Genomic DNA, 25,457 nt, shown 5'->3' on the forward strand with positions numbered 1-25,457 from the left:
GAGAGATACTTATTCGGATATAAGTTTCCTCGTGTAGATAGGCCTTAAGTGTCACAATATGTTTTATACTTCTATAGTATCATATATTTTTAGAATTTTAAACAATTTTTCCAAACATAAAATTTTTTATTAATGCATCGAATAATGTTACATATCTTTAAAAATCTAAACATATTTAATATATAGAGTGCAGATAAACAATGAAAATTACGAGTCAATCAGAAAACAAAATCTATTTATTTCGATTTTAATCATAAATTACAATGAAGTGTTACAAAAAAGAGCATCATCATGACTTTGAAAGTACAATAGTGGCAGAAAATAAATGTGCAGCTTCAAGTGGGCAAGTACATTCAACTCAAAAGTGCATTAAAATATAACACTGATTGCTCAAATATTCAACAACAATATTAGCCCTCTTTCTATAATATTTGATCTTCACAGTCCTGCTGATTTACAATAACTAGTATAAAATACACTATCCTTTACAAAAATGAGATAGAATATTCCATTTATTGCTAATTTTGTGAATCGAATAGGATACAATTTCGCAGACGTAAGTGATTTTTATATCACCTGCAAAGATTAATAATTTGTTGAATATCAATACCACTTTCAGAAAGTTTAAAACATTTAGAATTTTGTTCAATATATGTAAATAAAATTGATCTAAGATTAAAAAAGATCGGGAATGCGTAATTGTTTATGTTTTGTTTTCTAAGGCTTAGAAAGTATTTTTTTACATAATGCAGTTTGTCTGTATTTGTTCCGTTAAACTGTTGCGATAATTATATGAGTTAAGCACATCGTTCGTTTTATTACATTTTGTTTTCATTTGATTTTTCTTGGTTCATTGCAAAACATGTGTCCATACTACACAGTATTAAAAAAATTAGAACACGAAAAGGCTGTATCAGGTCTAATTTTTAAATTTAACATAAAATTAAACTAATTCAAAACTATAATTTTCATTGATGCCAAACGTTTTAAATTAATTTTATAAGTTTTCATTTTTTATTTATTAATTTAATGACACACAATTGTTTAGTAAGACATTAATTATCCTGAGAATTCGGAATTAAAAAGGGGTTAAGAGCTTTATTTTGTTACATGTTGTTCTACACGAGTACATCTGATTAAAAGTTCGGGAAAAATAACATGAAAAAATTTTGGAAATAGTCTTCATTCCAAAGATGGGAAAAATAAAATTTTAAATTAGACAGTCTTCATTATACTTTAATGAGTTAATAATATTTCCTAAATTACAAGCAAAAGTCGCAGGAACATTCGACAAAAAGCTATTGAATAAGGGCATTTTTCCTTGTTTGTTATCAACTTAAATCCAAGACATTTAAGAATAAATTTGGGTATTAACTAAAGAAACAACTTATTCATTTTGTAACACTTTTGTTAGGGTAAAACAACATTCACTATTAAACCTATTCTGATTAAAAGTTTTTTAAATGTTTTATTAATCGCAACCTCTTAAATTTAGCGTGTAAAGGCAGAGAAGTTTTCTTTTTAACAAGTTAAAGGAAAGTAAATACTTCACTGACTAGAATTTTTGTACCACAGTGTCAATATTTCTTTTTTTACAACTTTTAGACATTTAAAATATTAAGACTTCTTATACAAAGTGCCTTATTTTAAGAAACTTTCAAATTAAAAAAACAGAAATATATGTTTAGCATCAGTATTTAAATAAGAACCATTTAAACATTCTCGACATACCGCAAAGTAATAACTTTGATGATGTTACCAGTAGAATTACATTTTTGAAACCTTGGGAATTAGTTCATTAAGTGGCAGAAAACAAAATTCATAAATTAATTGTAACTTTACCCAAAATAAATCCCTTTCGTTTCTTTTTTTAATATCAATAAAAGCGATTGGGAGAGATAATTGGGATTAGACATGATTAATGTTAAGACCAAAATGTAATTCAGTTTTAATTTCACACTAAGAAGACTTTACATAGAGCACTAAAGTTACAGATTAAATTAAAATATGTTACACAAGTATGCTTAAACGAAAGTCCTATTATAAATATTAAATTTTAAATATACCTTTTAATCATTAAAACTTATACTTTTGAGTATAATTTTTCTGAAGAATAAATATAATTTAAAAATATTGAGGAATGTGAGTTTTTGAAATAATTATATATAAAATTTCAATGCTTTTACATTAAAAAGGAATAAATTTTATGGACAACCTCTGCATAAACATTCCATTACATAAATTAAGTTCTAGAATGAATTTTTTTTAAGAATTTTGTTTAAGAACTTAAGAAATTTGTTTGTTGCTAAGTAGTATATCAGATGTACAATCAAAGCTTTTCCTGTACTTTGCAGTGAAAAACAGCTTGTTATGTCAGATGGTTTGTCCGTAACCATTTTGATTCATTTTTTGAATGACATTGGAAATTGTTTTCTATTTATATGCATGCAAAAATAATTTAAACAAAAAAATTATAAAAAATGGTGCCTAATTTCATTATATTCTCTACATATTTAGCCATATAACTTTAAAATCGTTAATGTACGTTACCATGTTAAACTTAGAAACTTGCAACTTAAAAATGCATTATACAACGCTGCTAAGATTAAATGGTACTTCCTTCTAGAAGCAAAGAACACACGTTGTCGCCCAAATTGACAAACGTATATGCTTAATATGTAATATGCAGATTTCAAATGTCGCCAAAAATTCATGAGGTAATCGCTTTGATAAGAAAACACTCATTTAAAATGTTTTGGTTCCGTTAGAATTGTTCAGGTTAATTATTAGAAAGCGATAATGAACACTTATCAACTATACGGAGAACCTGAAAAACAATAATTGCGACTTCGGACAGCAATAAAACCCTCTATCTGAATGTACTTTATATCTCAGCTCAGTCTGTATAAAACTTGTGATTACAGAATGTATTCAACTAAAAGTTGAATTTTTCTGTGAATATAGCAAATGTGACACAAGAGTAAAATCAATCTGATGTAATTTCGAGTACTATACAATCTAAGCCTTAGATATCCAGTTTTACACATAAATTGCACATAATCTAATTATATTTCCCTGTTTCAAGAGAAAAACACCTTGGAAATTCTAACTCTCAGTATCTTAGAACATATATATCAAAACAGACATAATTAACATTTCACGACAACAAAAATATTTCCATAATTTACTCGTCACAATATCAACGCTAAAACATAAAACACATAACATTCAAATACATTAAATTGGCTTAATACTCAAACAAAACACTATATTTAAAATATAAATGAATTAAGTTTCACTTTTCGTTCATAATTATGAGCAGAACAAACCATGAAACACATATTTCAACGTCTAATTGAAAGTACAGCACTTACCTTTCCTTAAATGCATTTAATTAGTTACTAAGCCTAACACGTTTCACGCCAGACATACCACTTGATGATTGTTGCTTAAGATATGATGTGATTTCAGCATTATGACATATATTTTAATACAAAATGTTATGACATATTAAACATTGAATTTTTAAGTATAAGAAAGAACCATTACGTTATTTTCAAACAGATAACAACAGTAAATGACAAACTAAAATTTCATACATCACTTTTAATATACTTTGTTTACATATATAATTATTCGCTTTCCACCTAATTATAATCTGAAATAATCTTTAAAACAATGGTTTCCAACTGATGCCATACAAAAATAGGCATTCAATAAATTACTTCATTTTGACATTGCATTCAATAAATTATTTCGTTTTGACATTGCTTTCAATACATTATTTCATTTGCGCAACTAAACATTTTATGGAAAACATGGAAGGCTCTTTTAAGAAAATTCATTAAAAAAATCTGCAGTTAATCAAGTCATCGTTTAACATTTCATATATTTAAGAGAATAATAAACACAGTTTGGAACTAATTTTTGAATAAATGGCAAAGTAAACAACATAACTTGTTGCAAAAATTTGGTTTATCCATCAATAAGACAAACGTATACATATTGTTTTCAAGCATTTTTAATAATTTCATTTCGAATTATAAATTAAATAGTGCAGTCATGACGGAAAAGCTTGTTATTTATAACGCTTCATATGAGCGTGTTCTGACAAGTTAAGCACATAATCTAGAACATTAAATGTTTCAGAAAGCATAATATTTACTTAAAAGCAAACAACCCATTTTGATGAGTTTCATTCAAGTATAGGATAGCTTAAGCATGCTAATAAAGTTATAAAGAGAGATTTGTGGTTTTGCAATATATCAATTTTAAGTCAGTAAGCTTGCATATCGAAAATACTATATGATGCATATCAACAACAAAATGGAACAGAATGAGCTAAAGATTATAATTTACTTAACAGTCTGTGTATTTAGCTGGACATCGAATGAAATTTGAATGTAGGACTTTCCTATTTCCCCACGGCTAGGCTTACTTTAGAGATGAAACCTTTTATGATAAAACTTTAAATATGAGGAAATAATTCTATTTAATACAAAGGTAACCTCTTTTCCAAAACTGGGACATAGAAACTCGAGAGAAATTTAATAAACAAACATTAGATACAGTATAAAGGCAATTTAAATTTATACAATAACTGAGCAAGAATTTTTAACAAGTTTGACAGATTCGTAAACCCAACTGATATGCCTTGACCCTACGTAACTTTCTCTGACACAAAAAGGAAATGCATTTCTTTGTCACTTATCAGCTTGCAAGTTACTATCATTGAATTATCTTTGCCGCTTATCAGTTTTCATTCTTGCTCTTAAAATGCATCAGACAGACTAAATAACAACTAAAAGTTATAAGAAAACAAGGAATGCATTTTCATATAATTTGCTATCATTTTATATTCGCATAGAAATCGTACTATAAAATATATTTCTGTCATCATCAATTTTTGTTTCTAACATTGTTAAATACTACTCAAAAACAAACAATTAATTACAATTAAAAAACGGAATAGAAATTTTTATTGTTGTTGGAAACCAGTGTTTTAAAATTAAATGTGTACGGGGTATTCGAAAAAAATGGTTACGAGCTTACTTCCTAGAATAAAGTTTTCAGGGAATTTCTTAAAAGAAGCTGCAGAATTTTATGAAAACATGAAGGTAGAAAATGTCGGTAGAGAGTTTTAGGTGACTAGTGTTAATTTAAAATTCCAATTAATATTAGAGCATTTTAAATATGACCCGGATGATGGAATGATTAAAAACGTTGAAAAGATTACATATTTAGAGCATGCTATTATTAGATGCAATCCTTCTGCTCTGCAATGCATCTTTCACAGCTTTCTAGAAGCAGTTTCATATTTTCTGCAAAGAAGTTTGAATATTTGCACATGCACTTTAAAAAATTTGATGATATGGAGAATGTATATGGATATTAACAGGAATGTAGCAGCATATTGGACTTGCTTATGGGTTACAGAATTTTGTTCCATATTTCATGAAAAGTTTCTTCAAAAATCCTATTCTTTTTAAGATCTCTACCTCAACAATAAAATACTAAAATTCAATTATATGATACAGGTTTATGAGCTTAGAAACTTCCAGTTTTGTCATCACTCTAGTTAAATTCAGCTTCAGAGAATAAACTCCAATGTTTTGTAGAAAATGTAATTAGATATATATGCATTGGATGTCTAAAATTTGTTGTGTTGCAGGAATTGCCAGACAAAATATTCAAACTCCAGGTCATTTGTAAATGCCATGAACTGTGTAAAACATAATGGTAAAATATTCAAGATTCTTTAATTAGTAAAGAATAAAATTTTCCAGTCGGCAAAATTTCCAGAGATACCCGAGTATGTTTGCCGATCGAGATAATGTTTTTGTGCTTATTGTTTGAATCACTCAGACTTCTGGAAGAAAATTTAAGGAATAGTTACAAAACAAAGGTTACTTACTTGGGTGAATAATACATCTGAGTTCGGCCAGAATAATATTGGTCTTTAATATCAGCTAGCTGCATTCATGTATGAAAAAAATATACATGAAAGTTGATCGCCGTGAACAGAATATTTCCAAAAATAAAGCGTGTTCATCTTAATGCATTAATGCATTAATGCATAATGTAGATTTCAGCAGTTGGGAGTTTTATTCTACGGCGAAAATGCATCAAGCATTTAGTTACATTTTTCTTATAGGACGCTTTTCATCTACAACCTTAAACGTTTTCATATAATTCTGCATCTTATTTAAAAAGTGTAACTGAATGTATACGGCTTTGCACCTTTTTCGAAAAAAGCATCTTAAGTGGAAAAACAGCAATGTATTTCAGATTTACTGTTTCTTACTTATTTGAGTAAATACTTTTATAAAATATGTACATTTCAAAAGCCAAATTGTATGAGCTGATACACCCAACAGACACTTTTATTTTTCTCACATATATGAGCATATAAAGGTGATATGAAAAGAATTTCACATGTTAATCCATGTAAAAGTTTAAAACAATAATATAAATTATGACTACTTTTGCTATCAGCTGATACACCAATAGAAACTGCAATTAGCATATCATTTATTTGAGTAAAAATACTGCATATAATTTAAAAGCAAAAGTAATTCTGATAATTAATAATTACAATTTATAAACTGATGCTTATTCAGCTCAGCGAGAAATTTAAATTTTAATACACATGAAAAGCTCAGTAAGAGTCAATTTATTTTTTATCTGTACAAAGGACACATTATTGGTAGCTCAGATCTACATGAGGCACTGTTTATTTCTTCAATAGCCAAAATTATGTTTCAAAATATTTTTAAAGAGAACGAAATTTTATCTACTGATTTTTAATAAAATGAAGTAGCTATGGTATTTGAGAAGATATAGTAACTGAAATTGAAGAACATGGACTTGATTTAGAAGGAGCCTTATCTAAATTAAATACAGTACTCAAGAGCTTTATTGTACAGGAAACAGTTTTCAGCAATTACACTTCCATGGATGTTTAGTTTTTGTGTAAAACTTTATGTTCTTTATCCTCAAAATGGTAGATGTTTAAAACACCCTGCTTAAAATCACAATTTACAGAATTTCTTAACTAATTGCTTGGTGCAACACATCGTTTATTATCACTCGTCAATTAGGTAGAAGATTTGAAGTCTTATTCTTAACCAGTCACTTAGCAAGATTCTGAAACCATTTCTATAATTATCAGAATATTTTCTCTTTTAAAATCCATATAAATAACGAAACTACTTTTCCTTTTACCTACCAACTAACAGGATTTCAAAGACATTTCGTTAAATGTACAGAAAGTTTTGAATTATTTTTAATTTCTGAAGAAATAACGAAATACCTATTTTAAACTTTTACCTTGTAGGAACTTGGAAACATTTCTCTTACTACATCAATATTTTGTATTTTAGTTTCTTTGTTAGAAATAATGAAACCGCATGCGACAGTTCAAAATGGCTGATTATGAGGATTTTTCATTAAAATATTTGGAAAAATCTCGTTAAAAATATTTCTGACGTTAAAAATGAAATGAAGATTTAAATTATAAACATTTACATTAGTGATTTTACATTTCTCAGTTACTCAGTAATTATAGATTCATTATATTGGAAGGATAATTAAAGGTTTTGGCAGCATTCTAAGACCTAGCTGTTTTGCGAAGTCACATGAAGGAAAATGTAGATATTATATTTTGCGCAGTAAGAACTAAGTCGCGAAGAAGGATAATACATGACAGAATAACGTAATGTAACGTTCCCAATTATGAAAATTTGGGAACAGATGCTACAAATATCATAATTAGTAACAAGTACAGATATTGCTTTTAAGCAGATTTTATTACACTGAAAAAAATGCATCGCTAACAACTTCATAAATTTAAGATAATATGTCTAGCAAACTACGGTGCTTTCAGACACGGAAATTTGAAATGATGCCTCTCTAACTGATGCTGTGGTAGTGAAATGTAAAATTGTGGAAAATGTAAACAGGTCTGCAAGAACAAACTAACAACAAACTTCTAATTTTGTTCGCTAGTATATTTCTTTAAAAGCATCTTATCTAATGATAAAAACACACTCGTATGGTACAAAACAGAGATTAAATTATTCATGGACAATTTATTCAGTTACAAATGTTTACATTTTGTTTGTAAACACAAATAATAAATTATACGGAACTTCGATCCTTGGGTTTTAAGAGCAATAACTAGGAAAAAGATCCCAAAGCTATGATTAAAAAAATAAGGTTTGAAATCATCGGGAGTAGATGGCAGAATCATCTTGTATATTGCTATAATATAAACGGGATTACGGTTTTTTTAATGGTTGTTAGTGGTTTTATTCGTAAAATATAATCATAAATTGATTCTAATAGCAATGTTATCATAGTTATTTTCCCCATAAGCTAAGATGTATCTCTAAGAGAAGGATTAAATTATGCAATATGTTTCTCTTCTTTTTCTGAAGACATTTCATATTTTATTTTCGTCAAAAAGTTTCATTAGCGATGCAGACTTAAGTGTCTAGTTTCTGGCAACAAAATTTAAAACTTCCTTTTAATGCAATGCATGCTGTTATTTCTAACAACTGTTGCTATGGAAACGTGCGGTAAATATAAAATGTTCTGCTTCTGCCAGTCTTGATGAGGCTTATTCGGAAACGTTGACGGAGATGATTACTTAGCCCATCGGTTACCATGGTAACAGATTAACTTTTCGAAAACGATTTAAGGGATTTCATTATAAACATTTACAAGCTCTTTTAAGAAGAGTGAATGCTGTTTACCAGAGAATTTTAAGATGAAATTAACACCTTTGATAGAATTTTGCTTTGAAAAATTTATTTTACAGACATAATTAATTTTTGTAATGGGAGAAAGTATTTCACAATAAATGATATATGCAATATATCATTTATTGTGCATATATCATTTATTGTGTTTTCACAGCACATAGTACGTAAACCTCTGCTTATTTTTAATTAGAATTTCTTGCTTTTTATAGGCAGAAATGTGTTAAATATTTTAGTGTAATTGAAAAATATTCTCTATCTTTATTACTTTTAAACGTGATTATTTTATTAAGGTAAACTTCAAATATATACGTGTCTGTAAGACAGCAACATATTTGTAACCGAATAGTTTAGGTGAAAATGAATTTTCACAATACAAGGCTAGGAGTTACTTGATGCGAAAGATGAAAGTGGAGGTGTCTGAAAGTACGTTTTAGAAAAATAATTTGATAACCTTATTAATTTCATTTAATTTGATAGTTTAGATACTTAACGGTTTCGACGAAATTGCTGTTATTCTTGATGTATTTCTTTAAGATATGCATTTATTTTTCATAAACTCAAGACTATGATCGTGTTTGTTGGAATTTTAGCAATCAAGCCTCATCTTATAAGGTATTTTATGTTAATTAACCAATTTTTATGATTTGATTTTTTGTTATAACTTCTCTTTTCCAGTAGGCCTTACCAGGATGCAAATGAGACTGAAGAGTAGTTATCGTGAGGAGTTTGAATATTTTAGATATACAGCTTAGGGCATCAACGCTTGTATCAACTTTACTAACTATTGGTCAATTCTGGCTGTTAATATTCTGATATTAGCCATTTGCTAGCCGAAGTTAAAATTTTGAGCCATCTTAGTGACACCTAATTTGTACAGTCTTCGGCTATGATCTTTTCAAATTGTAAATTCAACTTAAGAGTTATTTATGTGGTATTCAACTTGTGGATATTACGGATTTGTGGCTGTTTAAAAAAATATAAACTCATTATGTTATTTTAAATGTCTACAAGTGGCGGAAATTGAAGTGCTTTTTCTGTTCAGATCAAGCTTAAATAAAAAAGCAATTTTAGACGAAACAGTAATTCATTTGTCAGTCTGAAGAATTTTGTACTGATATTATTGATTTAAGGCCCTATAAGTTTGATTTACAAACCCAATACCTCCTGGTTTTCAGCTTGGTATAAAATTCAAGGCACAGGAACGGGAGAAAAACCGCGATCAAGACTATAGGGTCATTAAAGAAGTCCAAGAACCACTTGAATAAAGTTTATTATTGCAACTTATTAGATTCACCAACTGAAAAACGCATTTGTTTTAACAGCAGTTAACTTAAAGTTAAAATAACTAATTTTTAAAACAAAAACGTCATTAAACGACTAGATTATTTATGTAGAAATAAAATATTTTCAGATTTTCCCACATGTAATATCATTTCATGTTTTGAAATCGGAAACTGGTGATATGGTATAATGTTGAAGTACAATTTATTGAACTTGTAGTCATGCGTAAAAGGGCAAGAAAATCTTGCACAATATGTCATTCCTACAACACGGTTTCTGTCTAATATGATTCGAGAATTAAAGAGATTTCTCCTATAAAACAACATTCTGTAAGAATGTTTCTCTCTATAGTCTTTTACTTTAGAATAAGCAATGCAAGGCCATTCTCCCCCCCCCAAACAATGCCTCAAAACCGCGGAAAGTACCTCGGAAAAGAGGTCGAATCATCTAATTTGCTAAAATTTCCTAGTTCCCTCTGTGAAGTGATGACGACACGTAACACGATTGTAAAAGAAGGTAAGATCTCTTCCATCTTAAAGTGACTATTTTTAAGTAACGGACCATGACAAGAATTGAGCACAAACTGACCATATTGCCATTTTTGAGTACTTATGACATCATAATTAAGAGAAATTACTGTAAGGGAAAAATTAAAAGGACTAGAAAAATTTAAAAGAAAGTGTAACTAATTAATTAATAACTAATGTCTAAACAATTGGAGTTATATTTACTGAGCGAAGATTCTTCGAGAAAAAGAACAAAATCTGGCACGTGTTTCGTCTTATGCAATTAAACTGATAGAAGTTACTCGGGTAAATGTAAATAATAATTTTAATTATATTTATCCGAGAAAAATAAGAGATCTGTTGCAAAACACAGAACACAGACGTATAAGTGTACGTAAGACAATTTCACAGTTGAGGATATTTCCCCAAATGAAAATGCCCTTATCCAGTGGTGATTAGTAATGATAACAAGAACGTATTAGTATCTAATTTAATATTAATATCGAGTACTTTCAATAATTTATTGTTTCAATAAACATATTTGTATTAGTTGAAAAATGAAAATCGTAGAGTTTTCCTCCTCACATTTTACATTCTCTGATTGCTGTACTAGATTTTTGGTTTGGATAACTGAGTTCAATTAATCTCTGATTCTAAGGAATCTAATATCTTCATATTATAAGGAATGCCTGTATTTCACATAGAGAATTATTTAACATTAAAATGTTCTTCAAATGCAACCTTATACCCGCCCCCAAATTCATATATACCAGTTTCATGAGTAAATTGAACAATTTAAATGTTAAACATTTGCTTCCAGAGATTTATTTTATATATTGTTGCAGTTAGAGATATACTTGAAAATATGAAACCAATTAAACATTAAGATAAAATGCAAATTTATGAAAAAAAAAAATAAATTCGTAAAATATATTTTATGACATATTTTTTCTAGACGGTACTTTTCTTCAAGACACAAATATAATATGTAAAATTCAAAGAAAACACTTTTTTAACTGACTTTGTAGATTAGAAGAAAGATTATTCAGTTTTACAGAAATAAGGAAAGTACTCTGTTATTTTGTCCTTCGAAAGCTTAACTATTCAATCTCTCAATTAATCTAAAAGCATTTCTTCAACTGATGATTCTAGTGTTCATAATACTCCAAATAATGATTGTTTCCCTGGTATCTGATTATTTACTGTCTTCCTTAATGTAATCATCTTAATTCTTGTGACATTTTTACTAGCATGACATTTTATTTCCATTGTTACCCAAATTTAGGTGACTTCATATCTCGGAAATAGACATTTTATTTCTATTGTTACCCAAATTTAGGTGACTTCATATCTCGGAAATAAACAGGAGATTGAACCAGATTCATTACCAAAATTTCAACAAACAGAATCCTTCTATGACCTTAGTTCTGCAGTTTTGTACACGATCTGTATACTAATTATATTAGAACAACAATATTTATTGCTGATGATTAAATATAGGTGTTCATGGCTTTTGTAAATTAAATCAAAGAAATTGCTGAGAAGCTTAAACGACTGATAATTTCTTTGTCTGTTGAAACGAAAAGTCTTCAAGAAAAGTATCTTCCCAGGTAAGTATTAATAAAACTGTTATGCATTATATGCTAAAACACTACCAAAATTCTGTCAGTGCTAGACACTTTCATGCACTGAAACCAAAAAGGAACAACAAAACGAGAAGATAGAATTTTAAAATGATTCGCAGATTTTGTCTGTCGTTTTCCGCTAAAATGTTGGCGAAAGTCTGAAACGTTATAAACGTCTACTGTTCCCAATTCAATGAAGACGCTTTCAAGAACGGTTCTGACATTTAATTGTTTTCACATAGCATACATTATTAACCATAAATGTTCAAAATGAACATACTTTTTTAATAATAGGTAACTAGATTTTCAAATTTATGTTTATTATAAAGTTTTTCTTTATTATAAAGATTTTATAGTGGATACAATTGCGGGTTGTGGGGAGAAAATGACAGAAATTCCTTTAGAAATGTGTTCAAGAAAATCTTTTCAGTTGATAACTGATAAAATAAAAATAAAAATAAATAAAAATGTCAGCCATATATAACATTTACCCTAAACAAAAGCTTATGTTTTATAAATTCACAAGTAAAAGATTAATAAAAAATGTGTTACCTTTTTACTGTTTACATCAGACTTCCGCATATAATTATAAGATGTACTTACTATGATCTGTTATTTTAAAATAATTAATTCAAGGTTAATTTACTCCGCTCGAATTGACTCCTAACCATGGAAACAACAGCTGCAGAAAAAAGACGTCTCGCTTAATTATTTTCCCCACTTCATTTCCATTTAGCGTGTTTCGCTTCATAAAAAGCATACAAAAGAAGACTGTCTGAAAGTGCAGTCAGATGAGGCGGAGAAATAAACGCTGTGCGGTGATAACAAAACGATTTATACATTTTTATTATCTTGTATAAAAAAAGGGATTTGTACTTATGACAACAAAAGTTTTTAAAGAAAATCAGGGTAAATTATACTGTTGGGTGAAACGCTTTGTAAAAGGATTGCTTACATCAGTTCATTATCTTTAATAATAATAAAAAAATTAACAATAATCATAAAATTAATAATAATAATAGTAACAAAAATAATAATCAACAAACAAGTAAGTTAATAAATAAAAAACGTGTGTGATACTTGTACAAACTGATATTATTTTTTATCGCGACATGTTTCTAGTACTTGATCAAGCTACTGTTCCCAATTCAGTATAAGAAAAATATATTTATTCCGGGAGAAATGCTTACGTGCGTTTCTTTCGGAATTTCATTACTGATAAAATTTACAAAGTTATTTATTATTTATACTAATTAATATACTAATTATAAAGTTTATGCTATAAATCATTTATGAAAGTGTTTTTCAGCTAGTTCTTAGAAGAGGATATGAAAATACTAATTATATGCAGCTTTGCTTTCATAATACTAGTTCAGTGTAGATGATAAAAGAAGAAGAGATTGAAAAATAAAGGAAAAATTCCAATTGTAATGGAATAATTATTAATAAAATACTTATAGGTTAAAAAGTAATTATCTGATTCGCGGATAATTTCAGATTGAAACGATTTTCAGTTTACTTATCATTTGCAGCGATTATTGGCTTCCAAAATGAAATCATCAACTGTATTCTTTGAAGAAAAACTGTTTTACATATATCATCTAAGATACTATTAAAATAAGATATTATGGGTAATAATCATACATTCCCTAAGATAGAGGTACAGAAGAATATAATGCAGATTACAATTGATGCATACTTTGTTTCAGAATGTTTAGGTTTCCTTATATTATTTTGCTGATACTCAGTACTTTAAAATATTTCTTAATTAACATTAGCAAATATTTATTTACATAGAAAATATATCTAGGCACGAGTGCTAGTGCGATAAACAACTTTTCACCGTCTTTCTTAATCTATTTCATTTTATATACCAAAAATACGCATATTTTGTGCATTATATATTAGCTTTTACATAGCTCCTTTATTCCTAAGTCAAGTCCAGTTCTGCCTTAATTAAACGTTAAATGCACACAACATTGAATCCACTGTAAGGAAGGTCAACATACGCACAACTATAAAAATCTTTTAAAACGTTTATAATATACTTATGACATCCACACTTAAAATTTGTATGAATAGGGAGGAAAATATTAACAATTATATGATATTTCTTACATTACAGTACGAAAATTCCATCTTCGATATATGCAGGCCACGCTTGTCCATTAACTTGCAGTATCAAAATCCACCAAATCTTGATAGTCATCGAATGTTGAGAAATACTATTCAGTAATTCTAAATTTCATCATTTGTACAGATTGTCGAGTGCAAGACTAACATTTGTCTTGCAAAAAAAAGGATTATATACTTATAATTGAGTTTCTACTTTTATTAAGGATATATGAAGAAAAGGGGGATATATTTTACCATGATTACGTATTCTTTTTCCATTTGGAATATTGGACCTTTCAGCATGATTATTTGGTCACCAAAGTAAGATAGGAGTTGTTTACTTATTTTCCGGAAAAGAGTTGTTGCTGAAAAGGAAAAAAAAATATATGAGACAAGATTGTAATCTAAAACAAAAGTTTTGCAGAAAAAATGAACTGAAGAAAACTCTTTGGCAAATTCGGATAATTATCGAAAGTTCCTATGAATATAATAATATAATGAACACGAAAACTCTAACATTAAATGTAAAAGCAGAATGGAACTTTTACTGTAATCTTCGGTACTGAAGTTCAGGAAACATTAAAATGGGGTAAACAGGAAATATTGTGGCTACTGTATAATATCAAAATATTTTATGAATGACAGTATTGAAGGTATCCAAGTCGTAGCTTTCGGTAAACTGTTAAAGGACATACTGTCAACTATCTCTATTTCACACTATCAGAATTAGAAATAACTGAAAAAGGAATAGAACGGAATGCACATTTTTATTAAGATCACTATTTGATTTTAACAATGTAAACAAGGGCTAACGTTCTTTGGTAGGATGTCTTCATAGAGAAAGCCAGTTAACTTTGCATAACATGAGAAGAAAACTCCATATTCTCGAGTGCAACCTGAGTATGCGCTCGTTTTCCTCAGGAAATTCTCTCAAAAGATATCTCTCTACAGATAATTTGGGAGAATTTTAACCAACTGTTCTTTAAGAGAGAAACAAATTAAGAATATTGCTAATTTACTCCCGTTACTAATTGTTCTGTTAATTTAAATAATCTTAAACTAAAATACAGCACAGTAGCAATTTCAAACAATTATTACATTTATTTAGAATAATATATAAGGCAACATATATATGGATTCGGCAAATAACAATCTAGCAATCTTTATTGAAAAACAGTTACGCACTATTTAGGAGCTTAATGTTTTCGCCTCGGTTTCAAGGCCTATGCCAATAAAAGTTAATTTCAGTTGAAGTAGAACTATGTTATACGTTAAAAAATAATAAGGTAACTAGATTTTAGAATTTTCTTGAGAAAAGCTTTTTTTCCATTTTGTGTTATAGAAATAAAGGCGGTTTTTTAGTTGAATCATTGTTGATATAAAATAACCATTAACGTAAAAAATTATTTTACTTGGGTGATTTACGTAAGTATTCCATAGAGTTAAAAATCTGCCAAATTATCTGGATTTTTTGTATATCGGATGGACTTTCACCACAGCTGATCCTTATAGAGTCCCGCCGTATTTAATTACAAAAAAATATAAAAAATAGAAGAAGAAACTTTTTGAAGGCTTTAAGAGTGTTTAGGAAAATGATATCCACATTTTCAACTTCATCCAAAAAATAAAATGCCACATTCTACATCAAATAGCTGATTCTTTGAAAGTACAGTTTCCATTTTGCACTGTGAAAACTTTTCACCTGAATTATTACAAGCATTTTCTTCTCTGCAACAGAACATATTAAATCAATCATCTTTTGGAAGAAACGGATTTAAAAAAACACGTTTTTCGGTGTTCTAAAGGGGACCGTACGACGTGTGTGGATGCACAACATTGTGGATTCTAAAATCCATTGTTTTACTTTATTGTGGAATTCAAAAAAGAGTTCAAGCATAATGCAATTCTCTTCTACTCAGATTCCTTTAAAAATTGTAAAAAAATCTTATTCTTAAAAAGCCTTGATGTATTTCTGATCGAAAAAAGAAAAGTAACATTGTTTTCTAAAAACGGTAGCAGAGTTTACACACAGGATTCTAAAATAAGCGAATAAAGTTGAATTTCAAAGTGATGAATTAGCATTTGCAGAGAAATATTACTCGTTCTTTTTCAGGTCACCCAGATTTGCTTTTGAATATTTACTGAAGAGATCTGCTAGATTTTAATATTCTTTTGCAGAAGTATCGCAGACAATATTCAGTTTAATAATAATCAAGTTTATTATGATCAAAACATATCTTAACGAATATAATGTTATTTTGATTTTTCACCAATTATGAAAAAAAATATATTTTAATATTTTGGAAGTTTGGTGCAAAGCTTGCAGTTGCTTTTATAATTCTCTTCTTGGGTAATAAAAATCATTAATTCTTTCTTTGTAAACCTTATTTAATATAAAGTTCCAGAGAAAGAGCTCTAGCAAGGTAAGATCAGAATTCCTTAACAGTCATAAGATTAGAAATTAAATTTCACTGTTCTGGTAATCGAGATTTCAGCTGTGTTATACATGATTCGTAGAATGTTACCGTGCTCCATCTTTGTAAAAGAAGATTCGTTACAATGGCAGTTTTGGTTGCTCGATTAAAAAAAAGAAAGATATGTACTACTTTTCAGTTTATGCTATACAGCTGATAACAGTTTCGACTAAAACCATTTTACTCATCAGGCTGCACCAGACATTGACCTCAAGAGAGTTACAAATGTGTGTCTTCATGTGCTATACGTAGATGTTTATGTCACAGAATGCACATAATGTTTTCGAGTAGCTGAATTACATAAAAACACTTTTAATTCATTTTTCATGATACATACTTTACAAAGCTCTCATGAAATTGCACTATTCATTTCCAGAAATCGTTTTTTTAAGTGCTGTTTACTAAAGGGTAAAAAAATTGAAATAAATACTATTATTTTTCAATAAAACTAAAATTTTGAATGAATATAATAATTATTATGACAGTAAAATTGCCATTTTCTGCTTCTATTTTAGCAAGAGTTTTCCTGCCTTATTTTGTAAATTTAAAGAGATTAACGAAATAGAATCTCGAAGTTCTCTGCTAATCGAGGAATTCGCAAACTTTTTGGGGAAAAAAAAAAAAAAAAAAAAAAAAAAGCTTTTTGGGTAAATACAAAAACAACAAAACAACCTGCAAACATTAGTCTAAGAGAAGTTACATGTATTTTTTGCACATTTAAAAGTAAAGGTCTTTTTGAATAATGCTTTTAGTTGGAAGTAAAACATTATTTGAAAATTTAATTTTCATATATGAAGAGCTTATTCTTTTATTACATTCCTCTTTTAAGCTATCATATACCGAAATACTTGATACTGAATTCAAAATGCCTTATGAAAGGTACAGTCATTAGAGTGGATTCAGCAATAGTGAATCAGAGAGAAGAGTACTAGAGAATTAAAAACAAATTTACAATTTAAAAAGCTCTGAAGAGCAATTATGGGTTTGCTTTCAACGATAACTAATTTTACTCAAGAGAAAAAAATAAATTAACAGTTATTCTGAAGATGCATTGTTAACTGAAGTAATACATGGCATTTGGAATTACTTAATTAAAGCATATAGTGAGCCGAAAATAAAGCGCGATAAAAGATTTATGATAATGAGCTGGTAGAAATGCAAGCTTTGCATTTTACACGCCATCTGCATTTGAAAACAGCCTTCAGATGCTGTCACAAGCTTTTCTGTTTAGTAATAAACTACAGCTCTCTTTGGCAAAACTTAATTTAGAAATTCTTATCAAAGTGGAACTCCCACGATTTATGTCAGAACCTGAAGGCAGATGTTAAAATTAAAATAATGATAATAAAATGAACACCGAATTGTTATAAATTTTATTTGTTGGGCTTAATAATTAACAACATTGAATTATTGTTACGCAAGCATAATTATGAAAATATTATTAAATGTTCTCTAATCATACATCGAGCAGATATTAATGAACAGATATTAATTATATTAATGAGACATCGATTAGTGATATAAAAGTAGTTCTAATAAGTTGTAATTTAATAATCTAAGTCAACTTCAGATTTAGAGAAAGTATGACATTCTGGATAGCATCGAATACTATGAATAAACGAAAGAAAAAAAATGATTTTTCTGCATCCTTTTAAATGGAATATTTGATTTCAAAATGCTTACTAGTTAATGTCTCAAAAAAAAAAAAAAAAAAAAAAAAAAAAAAAAAAAAAACTTCACAGCTTCTTTAGAATAACTAAAACACTCTTGGAAACACAATGAAATAGATAAAGTTTAACTTTGTCTACATTTTCCAAGATTGAATTATTCAGATTAAGCAAAACACGCATGAGATATTTTGGCTAAGAAATGCCTTCATGGAGGACATTTTAAGGAAACCTACACCGTATTCAAGTTACACACTAAAAAAAACATGAAAACACTCATTCTGTTCGCCCAAATAAAAACCTCAAATTACACGTGTTAATTACCCCTCAAATTACACGTGTTTAGGGGTTTTATTGCTTGGCCAATTGTGAGCCATTTATCTTTTACCTGGTAAAAAAATCTTAATTTACGAATACATATGAAACACAAAAAAGAATCTTTAAGACCTATATTTTTGATCCACTAGTCCACATATTTGAGAAAAGTGCGTCTGGTCAACTTAAAATGTATTAAGGGAAGTATTCGTTAACATTTTCTACAATTTTAGTAAAAATGGAACTTGATTAATCGACGAAAATGTGTAAGTTTGATTTTCGTTCGACGCGACATCTTTAACAACATCTGTGCCCATCGCTTGACTCATATCAAAGTTTAACGTTTCAACTTCTAACTCATATTTCATTCTGTTCGATTTCTTATGCGTTAATATTTCGAATAGCAATTCATTTTCTAGAATTTGTGCATTACAGAAGTTAACTTTTTAATGATAAGTTTAGCACATTACCTCTTAAATGAATAGCCTGTCGGGAGCAAAAATTTAACTCCTGAAGTGGTATGAGTTTTTATAACCGTGCACAAGTTAAAGTGTATAACAAGTATATCAGATGGCTTTTGGCATTCTCAAAAATCCTCTATAAAATGTAAATAAATATTATGCGTTTTTTTAAGGAACCAAGGACTCGGAAGATAGCAAAAATGTTCGAAACCAGAAGCTGGAAGTTCGTCAGTGTTCTATTCCTAAAATAGCACAAAAACTAAATGGTGAGGAATGAGTCTTATAGCGCGCTTTAAGAGTGAATTTAGGACTTAAAAACTCCTTACTTGAAATAACCGTATTTTAATTACTTAACATTGCATAATGTTTTTCTGCATTTTAATTTCTTATACTAGATATTATCTCTGGAAAATTGAATGATCGAAAGCATAGTGTTGAAACTGTATAGCGAAGACTAAGTTTTTTCTCTGATATAAAACCGAACTTAACTACGATTTTAACTATTCATTCTGCTTTTCCTTATATAGAGAGAGGTTAAGCTATTTGAATGTGGTAAGGCACATGGCGTCTATCTACCTAAGGGGAGGGATACTTTCGTGAAGACCTTTCTTTTTGTTACATGTAGGAAATCCCTGAAAGCCACCAAGCAGTGAGCCCGTTCACCTAGTATGGATCCCAAGCCGAACTCCCAGTATTCAGCGATCTTAACTATATACTCGGCCCCTATATATACTCGGCTAGTTATATAGTAACTATATACTAGGACAGTAACTATATTCTCGGGCAGTATACTCGGCCGCTAGTGCAGCCTTCTTATAGGGAGTGATTTTCCATAAATTTCCAAATTTGAGCCTTATGAGCTACTAAGAGCTGAGATTCCGTGATTTTATGGTAATCGAAGATACGCAGTCTCATTTAAGAGCATTTCAAATATATTAAAAAGCTAGCAAATCTTGAGATGTTTCCTACATACTGTCAAGTCAATTACAATCAGTTCTGCCAGAATTGCATACAGTGCAGAAGGTACGTGCATGTTCATACGTATATAAAACTCTTTGCTCGAAGCAAAACAAATGTATAAAATATTTACCCGAAAACTTCAACATAAAAGAAAAAAATACACATATTTATACAAGACAATACAGATTTTAATTAAAATTCCTTTATATTAAACATACTAAAAAGTTCAATATTTTATTGGCACACTGTGTTACTTTTTTGCCGATGTTTGTGTCATATACTTTCTGAGGTTAAGTAATATCCATGCAACGTTCCGCAGATTTATGATTAATTAAAATTCACCGTAATATAAGCTCAGATTCTCAGGTTTCATTGTGCTATCTTTTATTATTTCTCAATATCCTAGAATTTCTCTTAATTTTATTTACACATAAGAAGTGCTTTTCTTAACTATATGAGCAATGTTTACATAGTTCTTTCCACAAAGCAAAATTTAAGTGTATTCTTTGGCGTCAGCAGAAAAATGCTCTTACATATTTTTAAAATGTTCAAAATATGCCTACGACTCGAAATCATGCTAAATTTAAATAAAAAATTATTAACATATTTATTACAAATTTAAGTACTAATCTTTTTGAAATTAGAGAAAGAAATTATTGCTCACTCAATACTCCAAACATTTACCTGAAATAGTGGCAATTATTTAATAAAAGTCGAAGAAATCATGAATTGAATTGAAGAAAAATTAAATAAAGATTGGAGAATAAGAGAAAGGTATTTACTTTGGCAAGTGTTTGCAATTTGATTTTAAGCACATTTCCCTTTCTTAAATATTTCATGTTTTCAAACCTAATTGGTGAATAAGTAATGTGCTGTTGGTTTGTAATTATTTCTACTGACTGATCTCATTTTCATATTGGAAAAACAAAAGTTTAAGCAATTTACAGTACATTTCATGTTGTATTTCAGAGATAAAAAATTATTGGCGTTTTTCTACCTGCCGTTATTTACATTCTTTATCACTGCAGATAGTGTTTTTAGGCATTTTAGGGAAATAGCTTCAAGCTGAGTGCACATTTCTTCAATTTATTTTATAATTATGCTTCGAGTTTACAGTTAACATGCTACACAAAATTTAATTAGCAAAAAATATCAGAAAAATGAATTACAGGAATTTATTATTCTGATTCGATTTCGTAATTAATAGTCCACAAAAAATTTGAGGAAAAGTTACATATACTATTTCCATGCCAAAATTTGTCTACTTACCATCCAAGCGCGGGAAGCGCAACCGTTATCTTTACTTTATCAAAGCTCTTAACACCCTTTTATTGAAGGTGATCAGAAATTATTCGGAAGAACTATTTTTTCCTACTTTTTGTTGTTGCTTATGCTCACTTGTCTGACGTAGTCAGCCCAAGCCCACGAAATTCCTCGTGGGAAGAAGTGCTACATTACGCCTGATGTTGGTAATAACCTTAAGTACCATTCAGGTGACAGTGCGATTCTGCCCCCAATTTTGATGGAGAGCATCCCGGGGGGATGGTTGCGAGGGCCTTCCACCCCTCTCGCCTTTGACCAAACCACATGAGAGGGGTTTCGGCTCAGGGTAAAAACATGCGAGTGCCGCCATGCCACAACGATGCTATACATTTACAAACATTCACGCCTTCTCCTGGATTTGAACCCAGGCCCTTCAGCAGGGCAATCAGCGACGCTAACCACTATACCGGTTGACCGGACTTTCCTACTTGGTATAGGACAATGGTCTTTAAACATTGTTCATTCGGTTACCCTTAAAACTCTTTTGTCGACTTTGGAAAACCGGTAACTGTAACTTTTTGTGGAATCCTTACTATTCTGAGGAACGTTAACGCAAAGAAGAGTCGAAAATAATCAGCGTTGGGTGTATTCTATATCACAAAGAAAAAGAAAAACATTATTTTATTAATAATTTATCGCGAAAAACTGTTCTGTTTTGTACTATTTTAGGTAATAATCAGAACAGAAATAAAACAATTATTAACAATTATTAATTACTTAATTATTTTAGATCTTTAGCTTTCCGATACAGTACTCAAAATATCTTCTCAATTTTGATTTTGACTTACGGAAGCTTTAGAGAAACTATAGGGAACTCCAGGTTTTCCTAAGAACTCAATTTCTTTTTAATGTTTTTTCATATGGTTAAAATATTTTAATGTGCCAAGAAGATAAAAAGATAGCGAAATCATGTTTGAATTGATATATACCATTTTGATTCTTATTAATCCAAATTATTTTAATGTACCAGGTATTTATGCAACCAAATCAACCCAGGTTAAATTTGCAATAGAAAGTATATAGGACTATATAGGACAGGTAAACAAAATAAGCCTATAATTTTCTAATATTCATTTTTAATATTTCCTTATGTTTACACATATATGGATATGCCAATCAATACAAAATATACCATAGTATAAAATCATACAATATAAAATTACTAAGAAAGATGTTAGGTCATAAATAAAGTTTTTCTAATGATGAATTTACATGTAATTTTGGAACAAAGCACATTTATAACAATCGGCATATTTAAAAATAGATTTACATATACATTTATAGCATTAAAATTTCGCCGCTCAACCGGTATAGTGGTTAGCGTCGTTGACTGGCGTGAGAAGGACCCGGCTCCGGCATGGATGTTTGTAAATGCAAAGTGTCGGTGCGGCACGGCGACACTCTAAATATGTGGCGAGCCGAAAGTCCTCTCGTGTGGTTTGGTGGAAGCAGAGAGGGTGGGAGACCATCGGCCCCGCCCTCTTGGGATGCTTTACATCAAAATTGGGGGCGGAACTGAACTAAATCGCACTGTCACCTGTAAGGTGCTCAAGGCTGTTGCCAACGACTGGCGTACCTTGCGCTCCTCGCGTTGAGGTATCTCGTGGACTTAGACTGACTATAGGTCAGACAAGCGAGCATTAGTAACAACACCTTAAAATTCCAAGAACTCCAGTAACGCTGATGTTACGTCATTAGTACACTGCGCGTAGAACAACATCGCGTTCCGCAAAGTTAACTTTTTATGGAAAATCGTATTAGGTTATTACTCAGACTAAGAAAATATTTATAAATAAAAAAAAGACATATTGTTGTAATTAAAAAAGTACAAAACAAATGTTACTTCAAAGGATTTTCTTTCCTGATTATTAAGTACTTGGTAAGTTTTTTTTAAGTTGGTGGATTTTGCTTGGAACAATGACTGATGCAATATTCTGTATAAGTTTCGTGGTAAAGATCGTACGCCTTTTCAATGTCTCTCAGAAAATGTGCTCTTATTTTTTCATTTGGACCAATCTATATTGCAAAATCAGACAGTTCCTCTGCCTTTTTTAACAAATAGTTTAAAATATCTTCTAAGCCCATTTACCTTCTTAAACAAAATTGCTTTTGCTGTCATCATCCGATTTTTCAGTCGTCTTTCTTCGATCAATTTCTTGACTTCTAATTCTTCCATAGCTAAAAATTCTTCACAGAAAAATTGCTTTTGCAATCTGTAGGAATTCTTGAGTGTCATTTTAGATTGAAAAGTGTTAAACACTTCTTCGCCGAGACGATGGCAAGTAATTTGGATACCAGCTCATTTACTGTTCCCGAATGAAAATAAAATCTCGTATGAATGAAATTCTAACGTTGGAAAATTAAATAGAAAAAATTAAAATACCGTGTACATGTGAAATAGTGTTCCTCAAATCCGTACTTGGCAAGTGTTTACTGCATAAAACAGTCTAGAAAGACCCTTTTGGGATACATTCGCAGCACAGTAAAGGTACTCGATGAATACTGTCCTTTCTTGTAATCGTATATTCACCTTCTCCGTCCCTCTAAGTATCGGATTGGAATAGCGCGTTTCAGTTGAAAGCTGATCCTTGCAAATTAAACTCAGTTCGTATCAGTATTTCTCATTTCTCTTGTTCTCCGTACTCGATTTGGTTCCGTCGATTTTTCCTTGTTGTGTCTTTTACTTATCGCATTAAGGCTGCTTAACAATCAGTCTCGCACTCAGTCCTCCAGTTCTTTCTATTTCCTCTTTCTTCTCCCTTTCCGACAGTATTTTCACTAAATTATTAATTAAAACTGACTTCTTGGGCTAAACTTATCGATAAGCAAACACGGCTCTGATGCTTACATGATCTTACTCTGGCTGAAGAGTATATATCACACCACCTTTTTCCAAATCAATTATAAGAGCAACCGATTTATTATTACTCACTGCCCTTTCGCTTTTGCCTCGATAAGGAGAACCTAAAGTCCTTTTTTAAGCTCTCCTTTACGCAGCTGGAGTACAGGAGATTAATCGAAACGACTCTTAAGAATAATAAGAGCCGTTAAGGCCTAGTCTATCTATATTTTATACCTTCAACAGTTCAAAGGAGGTATATAAAAGTGGCGCGGAGTAAGAGATTTTTTTGCATCTGAATAATTATCTGAATAATTACTCTTTTAAAATTTTAGAAATTTTTTATTTCATAAATTTCTTTTACAGACGAAATCTAATTATAAAAAGGAACCTACCACACCAGATCCAATCTGTTGTAGAATACTGGAGGCTTGATTGGGAGCTCCTCCGGGTACTTGTCCCGCAGTACGTTGCAAATCTGTAGCACAAACCGCTGCTGCTGAATAACGTCGCATTCCAGGCCTTGTAGGAGTGAAAAACTCTATATTGAAGTTAGGAGTTACCTGAAGAAACACAAAGCATATATTATCCGCACAGTGCAATAATTTTAAACCATTAATATAATGAACACATGCTGTCAGATATTTGAAATCTGAGCAAAGAATAGCGATAAAATTTTGTTGTTAAGCGAGAAAAGTAGCAACCGAAACATACACTTGAGATGCTGTGTAAAGGGCACGGTTTCAAGCAGTAGCATGGTCCATTGTTTTGTTCCCTTGGTACGGGATTGAAGCTGCTGATGATGAATCCAAGAACGACTGTCATTGGCAGTCTCGAATGAATATTGAAAAAGTTCGACAATATTGTTGAAAAATCGTTATGTGTCTTTTCAAATGACAGCTCGTCAACAAAAACACTGTTAAAAGCATGAACATGAAATAAGACAATAAGACTGGTGTTTATATATCATGATTTGTACAAAATGTATGCATTAATCCTAATTTCTTACAAAAAAGTGTGACGAGAAATGAAATCTGCTGCAGATAAAATGACAATCGTCTGCTGAGGTCGGAGGAGGTTCATTTTGGCCGCAGAGATTTCGGTTTCAAAGATCTTGATTAAAGAA

The 25,457-nt window shown here is 30.1% G+C and overlaps 1 protein-coding gene across 1 annotated transcript in view; it reads right to left on the reverse strand.

Annotated features, from left to right (window-relative positions):
- Positions 1-217: 217 nt before the first annotated feature.
- Positions 218-25,457, reverse strand: part of LOC118198090 (SCY1-like protein 2) — a 459,500-nt gene continuing 434,260 nt past the window's right edge. Inside the window, exons 16-17 of the mRNA XM_085816142.1 lie at positions 24,727-24,894; positions 218-14,657 (exon numbers count right to left, since the gene is read on the reverse strand). Of these exons, the coding sequence (XP_085672268.1) occupies positions 14,634-14,657; positions 24,727-24,894 (192 nt within the window). The 3' untranslated portion in view covers positions 218-14,633. The remainder of the gene's footprint in view (positions 14,658-24,726; positions 24,895-25,457) is intronic.

The sequence above is a fragment of the Stegodyphus dumicola genome, chromosome 1 (genome assembly GCF_044657685.1).
Source record: "Stegodyphus dumicola isolate Sdum_Otavi_A_Nest chromosome 1, ASM4465768v1".
Lineage (NCBI taxonomy): Eukaryota > Metazoa > Arthropoda > Arachnida > Araneae > Eresidae > Stegodyphus > Stegodyphus dumicola.